This window comes from Liolophura sinensis, chromosome 7 (genome assembly GCF_032854445.1).
Source record: "Liolophura sinensis isolate JHLJ2023 chromosome 7, CUHK_Ljap_v2, whole genome shotgun sequence".
NCBI classification, from domain to species: domain Eukaryota; kingdom Metazoa; phylum Mollusca; class Polyplacophora; order Chitonida; family Chitonidae; genus Liolophura; species Liolophura sinensis.
In genome coordinates, this window is record NC_088301.1 from 47,263,701 (window position 1) to 47,284,558 (window position 20,858).

At 36.3% G+C, this 20,858-nt stretch overlaps 1 protein-coding gene across 1 annotated transcript in view; it reads left to right on the plus strand.

The window, feature by feature from the left end:
• Positions 1-20,858, plus strand: part of LOC135470970 (proton myo-inositol cotransporter-like) — a 47,252-nt gene that overhangs the window by 12,012 nt on the left and 14,382 nt on the right. Inside the window, exons 2-4 of the mRNA XM_064750018.1 lie at positions 7,408-7,567; positions 17,199-17,410; positions 19,495-19,606. Of these exons, the coding sequence (XP_064606088.1) occupies positions 7,408-7,567; positions 17,199-17,410; positions 19,495-19,606 (484 nt within the window). The remainder of the gene's footprint in view (positions 1-7,407; positions 7,568-17,198; positions 17,411-19,494; positions 19,607-20,858) is intronic.

Genomic DNA, 20,858 nt, shown 5'->3' on the forward strand with positions numbered 1-20,858 from the left:
CACTGTTGTGAAAGAATGTCATGAGAACACTAAACGTTCCAGTCCTGGCGCACTTAACTACTGTCCACCAACGGTCATCCACTAGGACATCATGAGAATGCACTGATGGATGCACTGATTACAGTTTGTAAAAGTTATTGACACAACACAGGAATTGACAGCAGACTGTAGGTATGGATACATTGAGACTGTGTACATTACTTATGGCTACACTCATTCAGTGTATAGAAGATACAGACCCAGTGATGGAGTTGACAGCAGATTTTAAGTGTACTTGGATTGGCAACAGGGGGATTAATTCTTTGGATTTGTGGCTCCGTGTGATCTGCCAACTGCTATATAATGGGTATTTAAAATCATTAGGCTTGTGGTGAAAGTTTAATGACGGTATTGAAAGATAAAATAACAGCAGTAAAAGCAAGGTTTGGAAGTATAGTCATGGGATGAACTGTTGTAAATTTCTGATTTACAGCAATGAACCTAAAAATAGCCATCGATGGATAGGTGCGGTTGCTGTCGTGGGCTGCGTTCGATGGACTTATTGTCATTGATTTAACAATCATGACCGGCGCGGAGGACTAAAATTGTGGAGAAAACTCAGGGGTAGGATTGGGAATTGATTACCTCTGTAAGTGGCAGATAAATTTCCGCCACTGAATAGAAGCTCTGATGTGAAAGTTGTGAACGAGTGTGGTTTATTAGCACAGACAAACAGAAGATGGTCTGAGATGCCTGCTTAAGCAAGGCATGCAGGTTATAACTGAGCTTGTCAGAAGGTGGGAAAGATGTCTGCGCTGCGGAGAGTGAGGGAGAGAGAGGTCAATAAATTTGAAAGTTGGTATGTTGGCATAAATCAGGATAATCCAAGCTAGAACTTCAGTTGCTTTGAGGTGACAATCCACTCCCACATTTTCACCTCCATTAAAACTTAACTTGCGCTTTTTCCTGGTCCCAATTTGTGCGACCATATTGCTGATTTGTGCCCAGAAGCTGTGACCAACTTTTTTCTTTAAAAAAGTCCCAAGTGGATTAATTTTCAAGACAAAAAAAAGTACCTTTTCTTGTAAATTTGAAAGCGTGTATAGAATGTCTGACATTGAATTTGAGACTAGGTTGGTGAAATGTTTGTGTTTTGCTTCCTGGAACAGTGTTCATCCACTGTAAGACCTTCTTAACCTACATTTGAAAATAGTGTCTTTCGGAGGTCATTGTTCATGGCAGTATAAAGTTTCAATCTTTAAACCTGTGTCAAAAACAAGGTCAAAATATTGTTGACAATGTACACTCTGGGTAAGTTATTGTAAATCATATTTCAGATTAAATAATGCAAAGTAACATACCGGTACCAAATTTAATGATTGAAATTTTGACCTAAATGTAAGATTGCTTTGTGATCTTGGGGCTTGTATAAAACTGACCACATGCAATGCACTTATCTGAAGATGTGTAAGATTTTCTGTAGGACAGGTTGTCAATAATGTTGTGGACATGGACTGGCCATGTTGGCCTAATTCCCACATTACACTGACCTTGGAGTATGTATTCATTCCGATTAACAAGGAGGAAATGGAATCTGTTTGAATCCTGTATTTTGTTGAACCCAACAATAAGATAAACAGCCATTTGCTTAAAGAAGCCTATATTCATTTCCCTGATGAGGTCGCTTGTCAAGTTTGATTACAGCTTGGGCTCCTGGCTGACATGCTTAACTGCTTCAATAAATGAGAAAAGGTGTTTGAATTACAGGAAAGATCTTAATATGGACACCTCGAGTAGACATTTGAGAATAATATTAAGGACACCAAGGGGAGTATGCAGTCTCCTGTCCCTAATAAAGTATGAAAGTTTTGTGTGTCACTTGACAGAACTCACACAGAAAATATTTTGCCTATTTTTTGTAACAAAATTGTATGAATAGAAAGAATAACTATCTGTGCTATTCTGTTATATTGAAAATGAACAAATATTTTTATACTGCTTTCCAAGTTGGGCTTTAACAATTTGAACATCTACTGTTTACTTTTCACTTTTTTTCCCTTCTGCAATTTCCTTTCTGATTATGTAAATAAGTGTTTGTTCTGTAGTGTTTGCAAAAGATTTGTACGACCACTATTTTTACCATGGTTGTTTTGTTGAAATTGATTCTAACAAACTGCATTGATTTCCAAATTTATGGGATATTATTTTGTTGTGTGCAGTTGTCGTTGTTATTCGGCACTTCTAATAAGCCGTATAGCATGCCAGTGCTTATCATGGAGGTTTCAGATGCTTTATATCCTTGATAATTAATGATTTGTGCAAGAAGATAAAGCTTGACAAGCTCAGTGAAAAAGTAGGGATGGGATTGCCTAAAATCCTTTTTGAGCTAATTTATGATCGCGTTGCCTTGGAGGTGTCATTGAGATGATTACACTGAAAATTTTGGTGTCAGATGGAACATTGCCTTGATCATCTCGCATGGTTTTGTTGTATTGTCATTTTGGCAGCGGGCCTGTGTCCCAGTGGTTAGGAGCTCCTTGCCTTTCAGTCCCTCTCTCACATCAGATTTAAAGTTCACACCCAGCCTTACAGAGAGTTTGTAGATGCCCCACCACTCTCACTGCTGTGGGGCCTTTGGGACAATAACTTTTCATATAGCTGTGCAGTCTAACATTTGTTGATAATAGCTTGCATTGCTCCAGTATGGTTTACCATTAACGTGCCAAAAATTTGTGGTTTAGTATGGGTACTCAGTTTTCTTCTACTGATAAAATGACCACCATTATTTAAGTGATAAATTCTCGAGCATGCATGGCCTTCACTATTAAATAAACAAATAAATCCTGTGATCTGTACTAATTGAGGTCTCCAGGGTGAAAAGCCTAGTACCTCAGCCCTCTATGCTAACTTGGCATAAAAAGGCTATTAACCTCTAGAGCTCTCTCATGTAGGCCCAGTGAACAGAACAGATCCACATAGTTTAAATATATAGAGGATATTGCACAGTGAAGGTTGAATATCATAAATACTTTTTGAGTGAGAGGTGAAAATGATGGCACATGCTCACTTAGTTTTCATCTATTTTACCTGTAATGCATTGACATTTTTATTGCTTGTATGTAGCCAGATAATGTTAAAAACATCTGGCTAAGACAAACTTTGACACTGATCCACAGGTACATGCCATGGTAATTGTTTGGCAGGTGAACCAGAGTTGAAAAAGTCCCTGCATCAAGATCCAATATCGGACAGATCTGCAATGCTTATATGAAACCAAAAATTAATATTTTTGATAGAGACAATGGAAGACAATGACTTATACAAAGAATGCATATTTCAACACCATGTTTTGTTTGTTCAGGTACCCAATATATTCTGAATTTGAATCTTGCGAGGAGGCCTGCAGAAGGCAAATGTCCTCTAAGGCATGAAGACTGCACATTCAGTTCTCTGGGGATAGAATTTAGGAAATTTCAGGTCAAATGCGTCAAAGATAAATTTGATGTTGTCCCCTGATCTGGCCTAGTGAAAACCATTAGTGTTAACCCTGTCAGCAAGCCTGAAGAGAGTACATTAGGGGGTGGCAGTCAGCAGAAGGTATAGAAGGGGCTGGGGCATATATGCCTGCTAGGTTTGTAAACAGCAAATTTGAGGATCCCTCCGGAGTACTTTGATGATGTGACTCTTCATGAGTAGCCAGCCTTTCCTCACTTTCCCACCATTACTAGATTACTTCTAAGATGGCCACAACCCACAAATTGTCTATCTGTGCTGAACATTACGTGTCATTCTCTCTTTCTGATGAACTGACGCACTTGGCTTCAAGAAGCAATTTGTTGAAAGGCAAGAATGGAAACTTTGTCTCAGTTTCTATGAACTGAATGAAAAGATCTTTTTGTGAAGAACATAGTTGTTCGCATCAAAAGTGTCTTTTTAAGGCCTTCATGTGCTTTTGAGAGAGTAGTTTTATATATCAAACTTCTGGTTAGAGTGTCCTCTAAGCCAGGAGACCGGGGATAAAACATGGATCAAGTCATACCAAAGACATCAAAAATGGTACTTGTTGTTGTCTCACTTGGCACTCAGCACTGAGAGATTAGACAAAGGAAAACGTGTTTGGTTGGCCTGGTGTCAGTATGATGTGACTGGGTGGGGTGTCATGTCTGGTGTCTTTGGCATGTCTTGCCGTGCCACACAGTACGTACACACACTTTATGAATTGTCGTCGTCATATGACTGAAGAATTATGCGTGACGTTAACCCCAAGCATTCATTCGATATGTCTATAAACTAAAAATGAGATACAGTACTAACAGCAACTTTCAGTGTGATTTATGCACTGCTTCTCTTTGATTTTTGAGACAGATTGGATTGGCCAATTTTGCCTTTTTTTGGCTTCAGAGAATATATAGTTTTGTCAGTCTACACAGAATAATGCCCTCAGAATATTCTTGAATAAAGACCTTGTAAACACATGAAAAGGTTAAAGAATTGCTGTATAACATTTCTTGGCTTAGTATAACATTATGTATAAAATTGGAATAGGCTTAGTTAACTTCAGAACTTGTTATCTGCATGTGCTAAATTTGTGACTAACTGTTAAATGCTTAATGGCAAACCTAAGGACCAAAATGCAGGTTTCGAGATACTGTGTTACGGCAACAGAGTGACAGCCTTTTGTGATATGGCATCGTCGCTTTATGTCAGAGTATGGCAGATCTGACAATTTTAATATGGGGTGGAATATAGGAAGCTAATTGAAAAGGTTATATATTTCTGAATTATGTTCTTGGGTAGGTTTGGGTTCCAAATATCGCCAAAATAATGATGTTCCCTCAGTGGTTTGATCTAAACATAAACATTGCCAATTGTTAAAAAAGTAGGCCAGTACCCCTACCATGTTGCAAATTCTTGTAATTTTGCAATGGGACGTCAATCTGTTGTCGTGATGACAGAACTCAAAAAACTTTATTAAACCAAATTAAAGATCCCAAATCTTGTAAAGGAATTTTCAAAAAATCAAAATTAAAAATTATTGAAAATTTATAATAAGCACTTTAAAGCCCCAGAAGTTCTATTTTTCTAATACATTTATCTAAAGTGTTTTGAAATTTTGCTGTCTGAAAATAAGCACTGAAGTTAGTACATTTCAAAAATGACTTCTGGATCCAAGACTCTACGTGTCCATTCAGAGATTATAGCTGAGGCAGTCTTGGTATGTACTAGCTCAATTGCTCCTGGTGATTGTCATGGGATAAACCAAACACAAAAGCAAGGGGATATTGTCAGGATAGCGGTTGTCAACACTTAAAGAAAAAAAAAAACAGTTCAGCAAACAAACTAACTAGTTCTTAAACAACCAACAGCAGGTTTGTGATCATAAGCTGTGTTCTGGTGAGGCAAGTCTTTTATGGAGTGCAATCTTGAGGGAATTGTTTGAAAAGGGCGTTGTTAGAACATTTTTATGTTGTACAGATATTCATTCAAACAGATATGTGCTGATATATATTTTGATATTGACCAACTTTGACCTATTCTGTGAGCTTCAGTTTTGAGGTTATACCACCGTGCTAACCCAGTAATGCTTGTGTTGGGCAAGAACTACATTTTGAGGTCATGAGCTTTGAAATGTTGGGGCATCAAAATAATTTAGAGCAAAAACCAGTAATGTTTTAGAATGTTGAGGAAATTCATGCACTGCTGTTTAGTTCATTATTAGCAAGTTTCTGAGCGATTATGTCAAGATTCATAGTAATTAAATTCCTACCTTGTTATTTCAAGGTTCTTAGTAAATAAATCCCTACCTTGTAGCAGAATGAATGGTTGATTATGTTGATAGTCAATAAGTAATTGGAGTTTGAGTTTAAGATGATGTTGTTTTAGAAATGTGCATGAAATTCTCCTATCCTTAAGATATATCCTGTGGCTTTGGCATTATTTAGTCAATGTGGTGGTTTTGTTCAGACATGGAAACAGTGGAGTAGACCTGCAAAAACTCGGGTGAAATATGACTCCATTTGGAAACTTGTGATTTCTGTTGGGATTGATGTGGAAATTTGCAGCATCTCTTATTGTCATATGTCAATGTAGCTGTCAGAAAAGCCGGTTCTACCAACATTCTTTAAAGCTTGGCTTGCCATTGGATATCAGGCCAGCAGGTCCAATAACCCCTGGCTGTTGTTTATCATAGGTAGAATATTGCCGTTGCAAGTTCAGTTTGGGCATTGAACTTTAATGTCATCTGACCTTTCAGCTCTGCTTCCTTGCACAGGGTTTTGGTTTGAAAGACCATCTGCTTTGAACACTAATCTGGTTTTGATACATCAATATTGATTTTGTCATTGACTGAAAGGGAATTTGATTGTTTTTCGTGTGATAAGAGCCTGGCAATGTTTTTGCCAATGATTCAGTGGTTATGTCTCCCTTAGCAGTGCTGACTGGGAAGCTAATGGTGGACAAGTCTCATCATAGTGGGTTCATAGACCGTGATGACACATACGCTCTACAGATAACAACAATGTAACCAATTCAAAACCCATTACCCATCTCAGCAAGCCCAATACAGTGTTGAAAAAAAATGATATGGCGATTGTATGAAATAGAAGAGATAAATAATCAAGTAAAATTTTAAAAAATGTGTCATATAGCCTGTTCAAGATATGACGCGAAAATCCTGTCTTTTTATGACCCTGCATTTTACTTGTAGCTTTGGAGGACTTCACAATTTTTAAACTTTGCTGAATGTAGAAGTGCAAATGTTTACCTCATTCATGGCATTTTTGGTGAAAGTTTTGCGGTCCACAAATTACTTAAAGGATTACATGTATTTGAAATAAATTGATTTGTTTGACTGGTGTTTTGTGCCATACTGAAGAATATTTCACTTTTATCACGGTGATGATCATTATGGTTAGTGGAAAGCCAAGAGCATCCACAAGTTGCTGGAACTTTCCCATGTATGTTTGGAGAGAAAGCCAACCTCAGCACTTTGAGAAGAAGACTGACTCCTGGGCCATTGTATTGTGCTACTATGTTGACGATCAGGCCATTTGTTTGAAATATATGATCCTCACACAAAATTGTATGCCTGAAGATGTTATATTGGCATAGTTCTTTTGTCTTACATATACTTGCTGAAGCACTTTTATGAAGTATGATGTGATATACTGTGTTCAAAGTAAAAAACAAATGTCATCAGATTGGCCATCCAAGATGTGAGCAGCTTGGTTGTTTATTATTTTCTTTATCAAGTCAGTTTTAATTTATCAAGGCTTTTTTTACTTTTTATTGACACATCCATAGATTATTTCAATGACATAAAACTGTATGTATACTTCAAGAGTTTTTATAAAAGAATAGACATTGATTTGTCATCTTGCATTTTGCTTATCGTGTAACATGTGAAATGCCACCTTTCTTCTTTTTCAGGCTTGACATCCACCACGATTCCGATGTACATTGCTGAATGTTCTCCTTCAAACATCAGAGGAAGATTGGTATCCACCAATGTTGCAATGGTGGCCTGTGGGCAGTTTGTGGCTAATGTTGTTGATGGAATATTTGGCTTTGATGAAGTGAATGGCTGGAGGTAGGTAATGCATGCTCCCTTGGTCCTATGCTGAATTGCAAAATGAACACAAAGCTTTTAAATGATGTTTTTGTTATGTTACAAGTTGCCCTGAAGAATAAATCTTAAATTTTGAAGGGACTGTTAATCTAGCAGAAAAAGAGTAATGCAATCGAGTAATTTGTTGTAACCTTTTTCTGTGTAACATTTTGTGGCCGGGGTGGTTAGCGTGCCAGCATGGCACAATGACCCTCTCACTAGCGCAATCCAGCTTAAGTCCAGCTCATGCTGGCTTCCTCTCTGGCCATACATGGGAGCCAGCAATCTGCAGATATTCATGGGTTCCTCCCACCATAATGCTGGTCGCCGTTGTATAAGTGAAATATTCTTGAATACAGCGTAAGACACTAATCCAATAAATAAATTGTCTAACATTGTTTATTTTGCATAAGATAATCCTGCCTGACCTTAAGTACATAGATTGCTGTGTAGATCTGTCTGCTTTTTTTTTCAATTCTTCAATATCACTAGGGATAGGTGACATCAATAATGTTTTTTTAAAAATCTATAGATGGCAGCAGAGATATTGAATAGGGGCAAGCATCTACCAGTGAACAAAAGTACATGATTGTCTGAAACACATGACCCAAAGTACTCTATTTAGCAAGGATGTTTTGTGCATGATGAATGGGTTATAAATTTGTTTATTCTTCCTACAAAAAATCATACTCAGGCTATGGCCTCAGTAAATTTGTCACATTTAAGTGATAATGGTGTAGAGAGTGCTGTGTTGTGACATTAAAGTCTTGCTTTTGCGTATGATTAACTCAGCTTGGTCGAGGCTTATACTAATGAATTGTGCGATAAAATGTGACAGATAGTGCAAAGTTGCCGATGTTATGCTTTTCCACAAGTTAGGAAATGCCCTGCTGGGGCATAAATTTCCATTGATTCAGACCCAGTTTAAAAGGTTGGACATGAGCTTGCATCCAACTGGTTACACCTATCGATGCTCAAGGATAATAAGTGAACAGGAGGATGTCATTGTAAAGGATTTATTACCTTGAATGAGACTACCTGTCCAAATAATGGATCTGGACCAAGAATTCTCCATCTGAGTTCGCTTCTCTTCAGATGGCTTTCATTGTTTTGGTCAAAAAATGTAAAAACGTAAATTTTGGCTGAAATAAGTGAGTGTGTAACCACAACACCTGTATCACTTTGAAAGTGGTTGATGTACTTTGTACGGAACCTGCGGCATTTTGTAAGAAGGGATTGAGAAAATATCTTTTTAAATATCTTTTCTTGGGTGTTGTTTTTGATTGATTCAAAATGCCAGACAGATATCATTGGATCAGTTTATTTATGACATATAAGGGTGCATGTACAAGTAACATAAAAAACAATATGTACTTGTATTTCTTGGTTTGCCTATGTCTTCATGGCTTTCCTGAGAGTAATTCTACTCTAGCGATGTTTAATAAATTGCAGTTAACATCACTTCATTTTTACTGCCATAATCTCACAGGTGTCCAGTTGATTATCAGCTTAGCAGGGGAAGAGTTAGTTACCATGCATAGCATACATTTATGCAAAGTGTTTTTGGTAGAATTCTGTTCTGTTGTCAAGGATGCACCATTTATTCAAAATGGCCTAAAATTTTGTCCATGACTAACTTGCTCAATTTAGCGTATTGTGAGAATTCTAATGACTCTAGAAAAGTGCTTTTAATGGAAGACATTATGATATTCCGCTGGAAAAAGGTATGTTTAAGCTCCAGAAATGATATTTTATGGCATTTATTTGCCTCTGTAAATGCACTTTAGTGGGTGAAATTTGGGGTCATTTAGGGCTCTTAAATGTGTCACTTGAAAACCTGTGAACCTGTATTTCTTTTTATGTCTTACAATCTTTGGGTGAACTTTGAGACAGGACTACTGTGTAGCCCTGGAGATGTGTATGCATGTATAGTTCGCTGGCTATTTTAACTCTAGAGTTCCGAAAGACATGTTCCCTAATTCCTTGACATTTTTCGCATTATTAAAGAGCAAATTTCAGTGTAATTTAAGCACATTTTTAATTTGGTTTTTGGGAAAAAATGACATTGGTTAGACTGGCCAGTTTCAGGGCTTCACAATAGTATAATAATTTTATCAGTCAATACAGAGTAATGCCTTCAGAATATACTTGAATAAGAACTTTGCAAACATACAAAAATGTTGAAGAATGACAGTAGTGTGTAAATCTCAGCTGTAAATCTCAAGTACCGATCTGAAAAGATTGGTTAATCATATGTACAAGCTTGACTAATCAAAGGAATACATGTATATGGATTTGTAAGATATTTCCTGGCAGTTCGAAAAAACAATTGGTCCAGAATAATGGATCATGATATAGTGCTATGCCAGAAAACGTAAGTCTCAAAGGTGAAGTGAATGTATACAAAGAAGGCAAATGTCAGTAATGTTTGCTCACATCACTTAAACAGCATGGCATGTATGGTAGTCGTACTGAATGCCTGGCAAGCTCCAGGCCATTGTTCCAAGACATTATGTTTTAGTTACTGTTATTAGATAAGGTAGACTCGGGCTCCAGGTACTTTCCATATGCTTAAGGCATGAGATTTTGCTGTCAAACGAGCCGACTATCATCCTCCTGGGATTCTGGCACTATGCTCTCTCATTTATTTTCTGAGAAGAGGCTATTTTGATTGATCGCTACGGTTTACGCTAGTGTCCATGCGTCTCACTGGCATGGGCAGATTTTGAGATGGATTGCTCTTAGTGGACTTTATTCTCAATAGGGCTACCACGGGTCTATTTTAGGCCAACTGGTACTCTGCCTCCAAAAAATCAGGACCAATCACTACTGGTAGACTTGTTATCTAGAAGACTGTATTGTAGCCTTTTTCCTTTTAGTAATGATAAAACCAGGTTTTGGAAGCCAACTAAAAAAGGTTTATGCCTCTTGCTAAGGAAACTTTGGCTATAATTATACAGAAAAAACTTATTTAGGGATTTTTTTTAGGTGGGATATGCACTAAGAGTCCATCAATTGAAGATCAATGACCTGATTTGCTGCAACAGATCACGTTGCGTACAGATTTGGTGGTAGCAGGGAGGCAGAGATGATTGTGCCACTCTATAAGCCCCCTCCTCAAAGACACCACCCAGAATTTTGTAATCCTAACTGACCAAACAAACAGTCCAAAACTTCTATCCTCTCATCCCAGTCAATTTTTTACCAATGGGATTTGCTGCCTAATGGACAAGTGTAACTATGGCTTGACCTGCAGTTCGCTTTAATAATGGGAAGCCACTGGTAGCATGTGAATCCGAATCTTACAGTATGATAGAGAAGGTTTTCTGCTGCCAGAAAGTGTCCAAAAAGCATGATAACAAATTGTCCTAAACATTGTGTAACATTTGGCTAAATTTGAATTAATATGTTATGGTTAAATTTTTTAATACTGAGACCAGATGTTTGACAGATATGTTATTTAAATATTTAAATAATCGGATTGATTTTGGCATGAATACGCTTTGATAGTAGGCATTGTGTGGGCTTATAATACTTTTGTTCGTACTTTAAAACAAAAAAGATTACTATAACCTGCCAATTGATTCTTGAATGGCCCCATAAAGCATTTGCTTTCCATCAAACCACCACAGAAGATTTTTTTTTGAAAATGGTTCATCATATTAAATTGAAACATCACGCATGGCTTCATCCCAACAAATTACAAATCAAGATCGAGATTCAGACCTCTACATCCAGTGTGGAAAACTTTTAGCTGGTTTTTTACAAATTTGGACTAATACAATTTTCAGGCATGGTCTTCATTCAAAAAGGTTTATCATTTTTTATTTCAAACCTAGAACAAGCCTTCACAAATCTGTTTTTGATCAGACTTGTATATTAACAGTTGTCCAGACTTTCCTATTATGACTTAAAGATCGAATTTGATTCTAAATTATGATCATTCTTATACTTATCAACGTTTTCCAGATTTCTTTCTAAATAGTTAATTATGTTGAACTTAAACTTGATACGTATAGCTTCACCATGACAAGTTCTATTTTTTGACCATAGGTATTTTACCATGTGAGCTGGTAAGTACATGTAGTTTTTTGCTATTTTGTATATTTGGACATATTGAATGATATAATATATTATTAGTATACACTGACATAAAACATTAATCATTACTAACAAATTAAATATAACTGGTTCATTCTTGAAATGATTGATTAACAAAACCTAACATAAAATTTTTACTACCAAATTGACCTTTTAAGTAGTACATGACTAACTTTTCCTTTAGAAAAATAAGATAATCATTGGCATAACATTATTACAACTAAAAATATTATTTTACCAAACTGGATCGTTCTCTTTTCATACATCTTCAATGACTTAATAATTTACAGTTGAATAATATACAGCATATTTTGGTCTGCCAGCAACATGCGAATCTTGTTTGTTTCTGACAATTTCTGCTTGCATGGTTTCCTCGCATCATAATCCTGGAGGCTGTTGTATAAGTGAAATATTATTGAATACATTATAAAACACCAATCAAGTGAATAAATACAACATATTTTGGTTTGCCTCAAATTGTTACTTTTATTGTAGGATATACAATGACCATGTTGTAAAGAATGCCGTAACATTAAATACACGCTTTAAAGCTCTGTTCTACCGCTTGCTTGTTCTAGAAAGCTGTCTAAAATCAAGATGTTTGTCAGAACTATGTGTGGCAAAATATGATGGTTTCCAACTGGGCCATCCTATAAAAACAAAAAATAGGGTAAGGTTTCATAGAAACATTTTTACTACTCAGATATACTCATTTTAATTCGAGTATAGTGTACGCCAAACATCAATCAAACAATGAAAGATATCAGAAGGAATTGGATCACGTGGTTGGTTGTATTGACTTATTACACTGTTAAATGATTGTATTGGTTTTATACTATAATCTGTCCTGAGGCATCAGAACCATTGTCTGTGGTAACCCTTTTTGGATCAGGATGTTCGACGCTGTGTATGAATAAATCATTTGAGTGGATCATCGCTAATACTGGCTTCTCTGTGTTAAATATGTACATTCAGCCATAAGAGCCCGTGGTATAAAACAAGTCCATTCTACAGACAGCTTTTATCCACTGGCTTAAAGATTATTGACCATGTACTTGACGTCACAGCAATACGATATTATGCTTTTAACATCAAAGACATGAAATGACCCACAATCAGACAGAAAGGATGGACATTTGGTGTATTGATTTGCCATAAATTAGGTATTTCATGCCATCCAAGTGCCATTTGTCCCCATTTAGGATAATGATTTTACACCAAGAGTTTTACTTCTTTTATTGTGTTGTTTATTCTGAATTTTCTCTTACTAGTCTGAAACATGCTGAAATTTAGTTTGCAGATTGTGGCGTTAATGATCACATAGCGAAATTATTATGTGAAACACATCAATATATATCCGGATAAAGAAAAAAGTGATTACAGATGGTATATATTCTCTATATTTATAGGCCCTTATTAGTTGAGTTGTTTATAAACCAGGTGAAGTTTCATGTCACTTACTTCACCTGATGCATGCTTTTTATCTTAGATATACATTAAAATAGTAATGTGTTAAGGCAAATACTGATAAATTGCCAAAAGATGTTGGCTATGAAGAAAATGAAATGTTGAATATTAATTAGAATTTCCTATCATTATATAACCGTTTACACATACACCATAAATGTGTAGTATATAGTTTTGATGTTTGTATTTACTGTTCATTCCCATGTTGATGTTTGGAGAATAATTGCCAGCCTGCTTCCAATAGGGAAGTGGTTGAATCTGTAATGGAACAGCAAATCCGAGCAGTGTGTAGCACAGAACTGCTGTTGGGTGCTGATCGAATACTGCTGAGTTAGCAAAACCTAATTTGATGGTTAAACTTTTTTGTCCAGTGTATAGGCTGGCTCAGATCTGGGGTTCATTAGATCGTAACTTTTGTTTTTTCAAAAACCTCGACCAGCCAGCCAGACTAGCTTGAACAAATTCTGTTTTAAATCTCAGATAGTACGTATCAAGGGAGTCCGACATGGATACAGCCTCCTTATGCCCATAATGCCAGAGAAACTATGGTGTCATTCTATCGGAAGGCCTAGCTGGCCAATAATCCTGAATGTGCCTGGTAGGAATACATGTATTATATATAGACTTGTAGAATAAATGACATTATACCTGTTAGTTCATGGCCTGAAACTAATTCTCTTTTGGCTATTGCTGCATACGTGATTTGACTTGATAGGAGCATGGGCATAGCGAAATTAATCATAAAATCTATACCAGGTATTTATGTCATTAAGTGATTAGAGTGATCGCAGCGACATGACATACATGAAACATAGCTGTAGATCTTAATTATGTAATTCAGACCCATACATGGAACAAGATTCAGCATTAAAATACCTACAGACAAAGTGTCTGCTCTCAGAGGTATGATTGAAATGGCATTTTTCCAACTCTGCAACTGAACTGTACTGCATGATTGGAAAAGTTGTGCGTCAGTTCATTTAAGCCTTCAACATGTTATCCATTCCATCAACAGAGACTTTTGAAGAATCATGTAATGTTACGAATACCTAAAATCCTCCGTTAATCCATTACTGTCCTTGTTCGGGTGAATTTCGCAATGGTATGTGTATGTACCTGCATCCACTTTTCATGGTTTTTACACTACTGATACCTGTAAATAGGGTTTTTAATTTTACTAATCTTTCCTAACTATTTAAAAATTCAGTTGAAGTCATAGGTGAAACATCATTTGTTACTTCAAAAACATTTCATGCCAGAATAGGAGTCTAGGAGTCTAATTTGTACTACCCTAATTCTTCAACCATTTTGCATATGAAAGTGCAGTTAGAGCACATTTTTAATTTGACTTTGAGACAAAACTACAGTGGTTTGATTGGCCATTTTCAGAGCTTCACAAAAAGTACAATTTTATCAGTCAACTCAGAATAATGCCTTCAGAATGTGCTTGAATAAACAGCTTGCTATCATATGAAAACTTTAAAGAATTACAACATAGGCAGTAATACAAAATTTTGATACTTAAGTTAAGGTTTAATCTCATAATAGTCAGTTGATAAAAAAATCCATTTTTGTGACTCGCAGGTATAGTTTGAAATTTAATTAATTTATTCATTCATTAAGAATTTTTAACTTATACGATGGTGATAAGTTTTATGGGTCGAGGAAACCAAACTGCCAAGGTTAATCTGAAATTTCAAAAACACTGACAGAGATAAAAAGACATACACCTACAACAGATTTGAATTTTACATTGAGGATAAATATTAGTCATGTACTGTTGGGTTATGACCTGTTACCCAACCTAATTCTAATTACGCCAGCCAGAACCACAAATGGGGAGAAAAATGTTAGCAAACTGCCTTTGTTCTGATGTCAGTGCTGAAGATAGCAGAGTAAATCAATTAGCGGACATGTAATTAATTCAGCTAATGTTCTGATTAATGCTATCAGAGTTGGGTTTTTTCCCATCTGAGACAACATGATGCCATTTACTGGGGATTCTGGGGAGCTTTCCTTACAATTCACAGATTATGTACAGGGACTGGTAAATGAAGCCAGCACCACAAATTTGTAAAATCAGTGATGATTGAACAGGTTGTGTGCATGTACTGCGTCTGCTCCCAACTCCAACTCTACAAATTTGTGTGCTGTCAGAACTGCTGTGATCCTGGGTGCAAATTACCATTTGTGTTAATCAAGCTTTTGCCTTTTCTTTGCAAGGCTGACACACTGGCACCACAGTGCTGCACGAGGCCCACAACAAACCTAGGTGGACCATCTGTGGTATTTATAGCTGTGCCAATCACATTTCTGACTTCCCATTCACCGTGAAGGTACTGATCCCTTTAGACAGAACTGGAGCTTGTCCAGCTAGGGATTATTAGCCCTATTCATGGAATTTAGTGAGAACGTTATACCAAGTCTGTATCCCTCTAGAGCTTCTCAATGAATCAGACCTGGGTATTCGTGTTACTTACATACTGAGACATATATATCCACAATGATTGAATGGGTTATTAGGTACTTGAAAAGCCATTGTCAGTAATATATTGTAAGATGAAAGAATTTGCTTGTGCCTTCTGTGCTTCATTTTTATTTGACTTCAGACTTTTTAGTACGTTTAGGGGTCATGTGGGAATAATATTTTAAGTTACAGATGTACATGTAAAATGTCTAAATCATTATGTCCCTCTTTTTAATTTACTAGAATAACAAAATTAACAGGCTGTTAGAAGCTCTTACAACTTTACTGTTTATGTAGATGAAGTGACCTGCATATTATTTGTATACTCATATATTTTTTTTTTTTTTAAATTATTTCATGCTTAATCAGATCAGATATTATACCATGTGGTTCATGTTTGGATGTTTGGTGGGGACTCCTGGCAGTTCTGGTACAAATTTAGGTATAGCATGCTGATCCACTTTTCCAAAGATTAAAAGTGTGTTAGTGAAATTGATTTTCTCTTGGCGTGATGTTCTAAGCATGCTGGGCTCTGAATGGGTCTTATAATTGACTTAATTCATGCCTACTTCGGCCACAAGGGAAAAATATACAGCTTCCTCCGCTTAAAAGCAGGATGTCCATTTGTCAGCTTGCTTTGATTTAATTGTGAATTAACTGCATCACCCTGGATTCAGGAGCAATTTAGATGTACCTCCGTCAATTTTGCTGCTACAAAAATGAGCACTAAAACGACAGTGACATTGGCCATATAATACAAGGAAATCTCCAAGCCTCCTGACACTGCATGTTCAAAAACAGCATTGAAAAGTTGAAAGTTTCAATTTAGATTAAAAGGCAGTGTTTATTGAAAGCAAATTATGATGCACAAATACATGTTTTTCCTTTCTGTTACTAAACATAGATTTAATTTATAGATCTAGAATAAGTTACTTAGGATGTGTCTCATATAGAGATTGCTTTTTTCTGGACTGCTGTAGTTCATCTCTTAATTCCTTGTATCCATCCATCTCGGAGATCTTAGCCAATTGACATCATACTCGATGTGTGTGGTTGCACTTTTACCTGTCTTGAATTAGTAACAGCCAAAATCTGTCTGTTAGTTTATTTCTCTAGGTATGCATGCCAAAATAACATCAGGTTAAATACTAAAATTGTGTACCATGCAGTAATTAAGTATTCTGTCAAAAAGTTATATTTGATAAATGTTCAACTTACTGTTTGTCTGACACACTCAGTGGAAAGGTGTCCTCCTTTTTGTATCACTTAATGTTGTGCAAAAGCGCTATGGATTTTCTATCTTATTCCATGTCTTTAGATATATTTCTTGTGTTATAATAAGCAGTTGATTTGTTTTCAACCTGTCCAGTCCTTGTGTGGAAACATCTTAGGTCTAACATTGAAATGTGCAGTGAATAAGATATAACGCTACATTAAGGTATTGTAATGAATTCATGGTGGAACCTCTGTAGAATGATTAGATTTTTTGACAGTCTGTTTACCATTAGATGGATTCAAGATACAAGATGGATTCATAGACTTAATCCTGAAATGGTTGTAAACCTTTGATGTTGACAGGTATATGCTAGGGCTTTCTGGAATCCCGTCCGTTATCCAATTCCTTGGCTTCATCTTCATGCCCGAGTCGCCACGCTGGCTCATAATCCAAGGTCGAGAGGATGAGGCCAGACGAGCGCTTCAGAAAATGAGAGGACAATTAGACATCGATGAAGAGTATCAGACCATAAAACAGAATTGCCAGGAGATCAGAAGACAGGAAGAAGAAAGATGTGAGATTTCTTTTCCTATTACACTTACATTTTCAAGTTTTGGCTTTTATAGCTTTTTTTTGTCTTTGTGTTTTTGCTTGAGTGTATTGAGGTTTCTCTGATTTCTGTGATCTGAAAACAGGCTTATTTCTAATTTTCATTTAGTTTGTCACATAAATAAAGGCAAGCATTAAGAGGAAGGTATGTACCAAAGATCTTCACTGAGGTAAATGTATATATTATGACTATAATTAGATTTCTTAGTTCTTATGGAACTTGCATTGATGATGTTTTTGGAAATTGATGTCTGTGTTGGTTTCATTGCCAATACTCCTATTCAGTGGAATTTTTTTATGTGAGATATATTTAGCATTTTAAGGGTACATGTACCAGGTCCTTCAAGGGTCTCCTCCAAGATATATACTTGTGAGTACAAGTATATTTATTGTACAATTCAGCTCAGCATATTAGAAAAGAAGCTGTCCAAATGCCTTACTACATTATCATTGAATGATTTACAAGAATTCTTTCGCATCTTCATCCAAAACTGGTTTGTTCCATTCTGATTGTTTTAAAATGATATATAAAATACTTTGCAGGGTTCACGACTTTCAATTTAGTTGTCCACAGGCTTTGAGTATTGCAGGGTATACATTGATTATTGTGTGAAGTTCTATAATTTGGATACCAGAAGAAATTTCCAAAATCACTTCATTCTTGAAATGATACAATAAAACTCCTAAAATGTCCCTGTTGGTGTATAAAAAGGTCATTGACTTAGCAAGACTTGCGAATACAGCTAAATCAAATTCACACTGTAATGGGCGGATTCTTGGAACATGGTTGGTTACCATCCTGGCATCAGGTGTGTCAGAGCTAGTCATGTGAGAAAGTTGATCAAGCAGACAGTTAATAGAGCTAGTGGGAGGACTTCAGTCACTGATGCGTCTGCTCCTTATGGTCAGCCGGGTGTTAAATGCAATAATTTGTGACAGAATGAACAACCCCAGCTCATTTTCAAAGCATTGACATGAAGGTCAGATTTCCTTTGACTGGGCTGTTTATGGCATCTGTAGTCTCCAGATAGTTTGGATTCCAGTGAATGAACTTGTAATTCCATGTCTTATCCTTAAGTACACAGAGACTGACTTGTGCATTGGCATGTTGAAGTACATGTACATAGACTTCTATGGTTTTCCGATTCACCTCTCTGCAAAAAAACATTTTAAGATTTTTTGTTCTCCTTGTGTGCAATGTTCTTTGGCAGCTAAGATATCTGTGCATGTATGCTATATACATGTTCTTGCTTTTGCTGAGGCTCTGAATTTCGCACACTACTATCCATTGGCATGAAACGTGCTTGTTCTGATGCCAACCTTAAACAGGGAATTTATAGATTCCTCCTGTGTCATTATATGTGTGGCGCAGTGGTTATTGTAATTCTTCCTTTTTGCATGTTTGCAAGTTTTTTATTCAACATATTCTGCAGGCATTACTGTGTGTGTACCAATAAATTATACTTTCTTTGAAATTGGCCAAAACATCCATTGTAGTTTTGTGTCCAACACCAAATTGAAAATCTGCAAAAAATTGCACTGCATTGCTCTTTCATATGTGAAAAGGTTGAGGAATGCAGCCTCTTCATTCGTAACTTGTTAAAGATTTTGTTCACCCATAAAACTGGCGGACATCTTATAATTGGAATACTCTTAAGTATTGTGTTCAAAATAGATAAATAAGGCTTTGCATACTTGTATATGATACATGATAGCCAGCAAGTTTAGTCACATGTATGTATGTGCAGTATTTTTTTCAGTGCTATTAAAGGGAAAAGAAATACATTTTGGTTTTGGAATTTTTACCAAACTCTTTGTTTGTGAGGCCTTAGCCGCATTATGTAATCAGTCAGTGAGATTGCCTGTCTGTACTGTCTAACATTCGTTAAAGACCACTTCTCATGAACAAAATGGCATATGCATCTGTGCATTATATGGTTCCTGGCTTCCCCTTAGCTATAAAACTGACCACCATCGGAGAAATGAAAAAAAGCGAGCTTATGGTTAACCAACATCAAATAAAAAAAAATCTCCTGGTTTTCTTTTCAGCTCATACACCAATTTTGATTCAAATGCTACAGACGCCATCAGTGCGGCGAGCGCTTATAGTGGGCTGTGGTTTGCAGATGATTCAGCAAGTAGCTGGGATTAACACAGTCATGTAAGTACGTTTTTCCATTGTATACCCTCACATGAGGCTGACCCTTATTTGTCCATAGATAAGCTTTCTTTGTTCAAAAAGGCAGTGAGTGTGATCATTCAATATTTCCCACCTACACAAGCTAAGCTCCAAGCTGTGTAGAAACACAGCTTTCTATAACTGCTTTGCCTTACGAGCTCATCTATACAGATACATTGACATATTACAGAAAAGAACAAAAGAGTGCTATACTTGGACCCTCATGTTTTATGTGGCAATGTTTCTCATTCATCAGCAGGCTAACAAAGAAGCCTGAATTCAATCAGGCTTGAACATACCTGTGTAGGTGCTCTTTATTGTTTTTTTTTTTTTTATTTTTTTGTTTTTTATGTTCTGTTACAGTTTATCCTCTACAGAAATTTGGTGCAGGAAACTGTTGGTTTAAAAAACTTCTAATCTTACGCACATGTACAATTAATGAAAAAAAGAGTGTGCATGTAAGCTACATAAAAGCAGACTACAACCATGTAACCCAACAGTGTAACTTTGTTTAATAATTTTAGTATTAAATAGGATTTAAGGATATATTTGTAGCTTCCGATTAATCACCAGTCAACAACAGCATTTGTGTTCTAAGCTACACATATGATGTACAGCTGTAACTTCTCTGGGACTGACCTGTATCACAAGGTAGATCAGAAAAAAAAAATTTGAACATAATCTTTCTAATTAAGCTGGTCCCCTCAGTGTAATACACATTTCATCAGCTCCAAATACAGTTAGTCTTATTTTCCAGGAATATTCAAGGTTAGTTCAATTTCCTGTACAGCACCATTGATCCCGCTTCCCACGCGTGTTTCCCAATTTAGATGATGGCAGATATTCCCCATACAATTCAGTTGTCTAAACAAGGAATAGGAATTTATATATCTCTACAATATATATATATATATATATGTATAGCCTCTCAGGCAGTTTTCTAATCCACCCACCATTTGTTTGTCTCAGTCTGTTGTTTGCCAGTTGTAATTACTCCTACATGACAATTAGAAAGATTGCCGAAAGGTAGAATATATATGGTTCTGTACTGCTTCCCCTATACTTGATGGCTTCTCAAGTCAGGTATTTTGTCTAAAATATGCTATGTTTTTATAAATAAACATCATTTCATCTGGCCATTTGAGACACACATGTTTTTCCTCTCTCTGTGCACAAAATCATCATTGTGAAGCAATATTAATGTTATAGCATATAACTTTAATCAATTAATTAA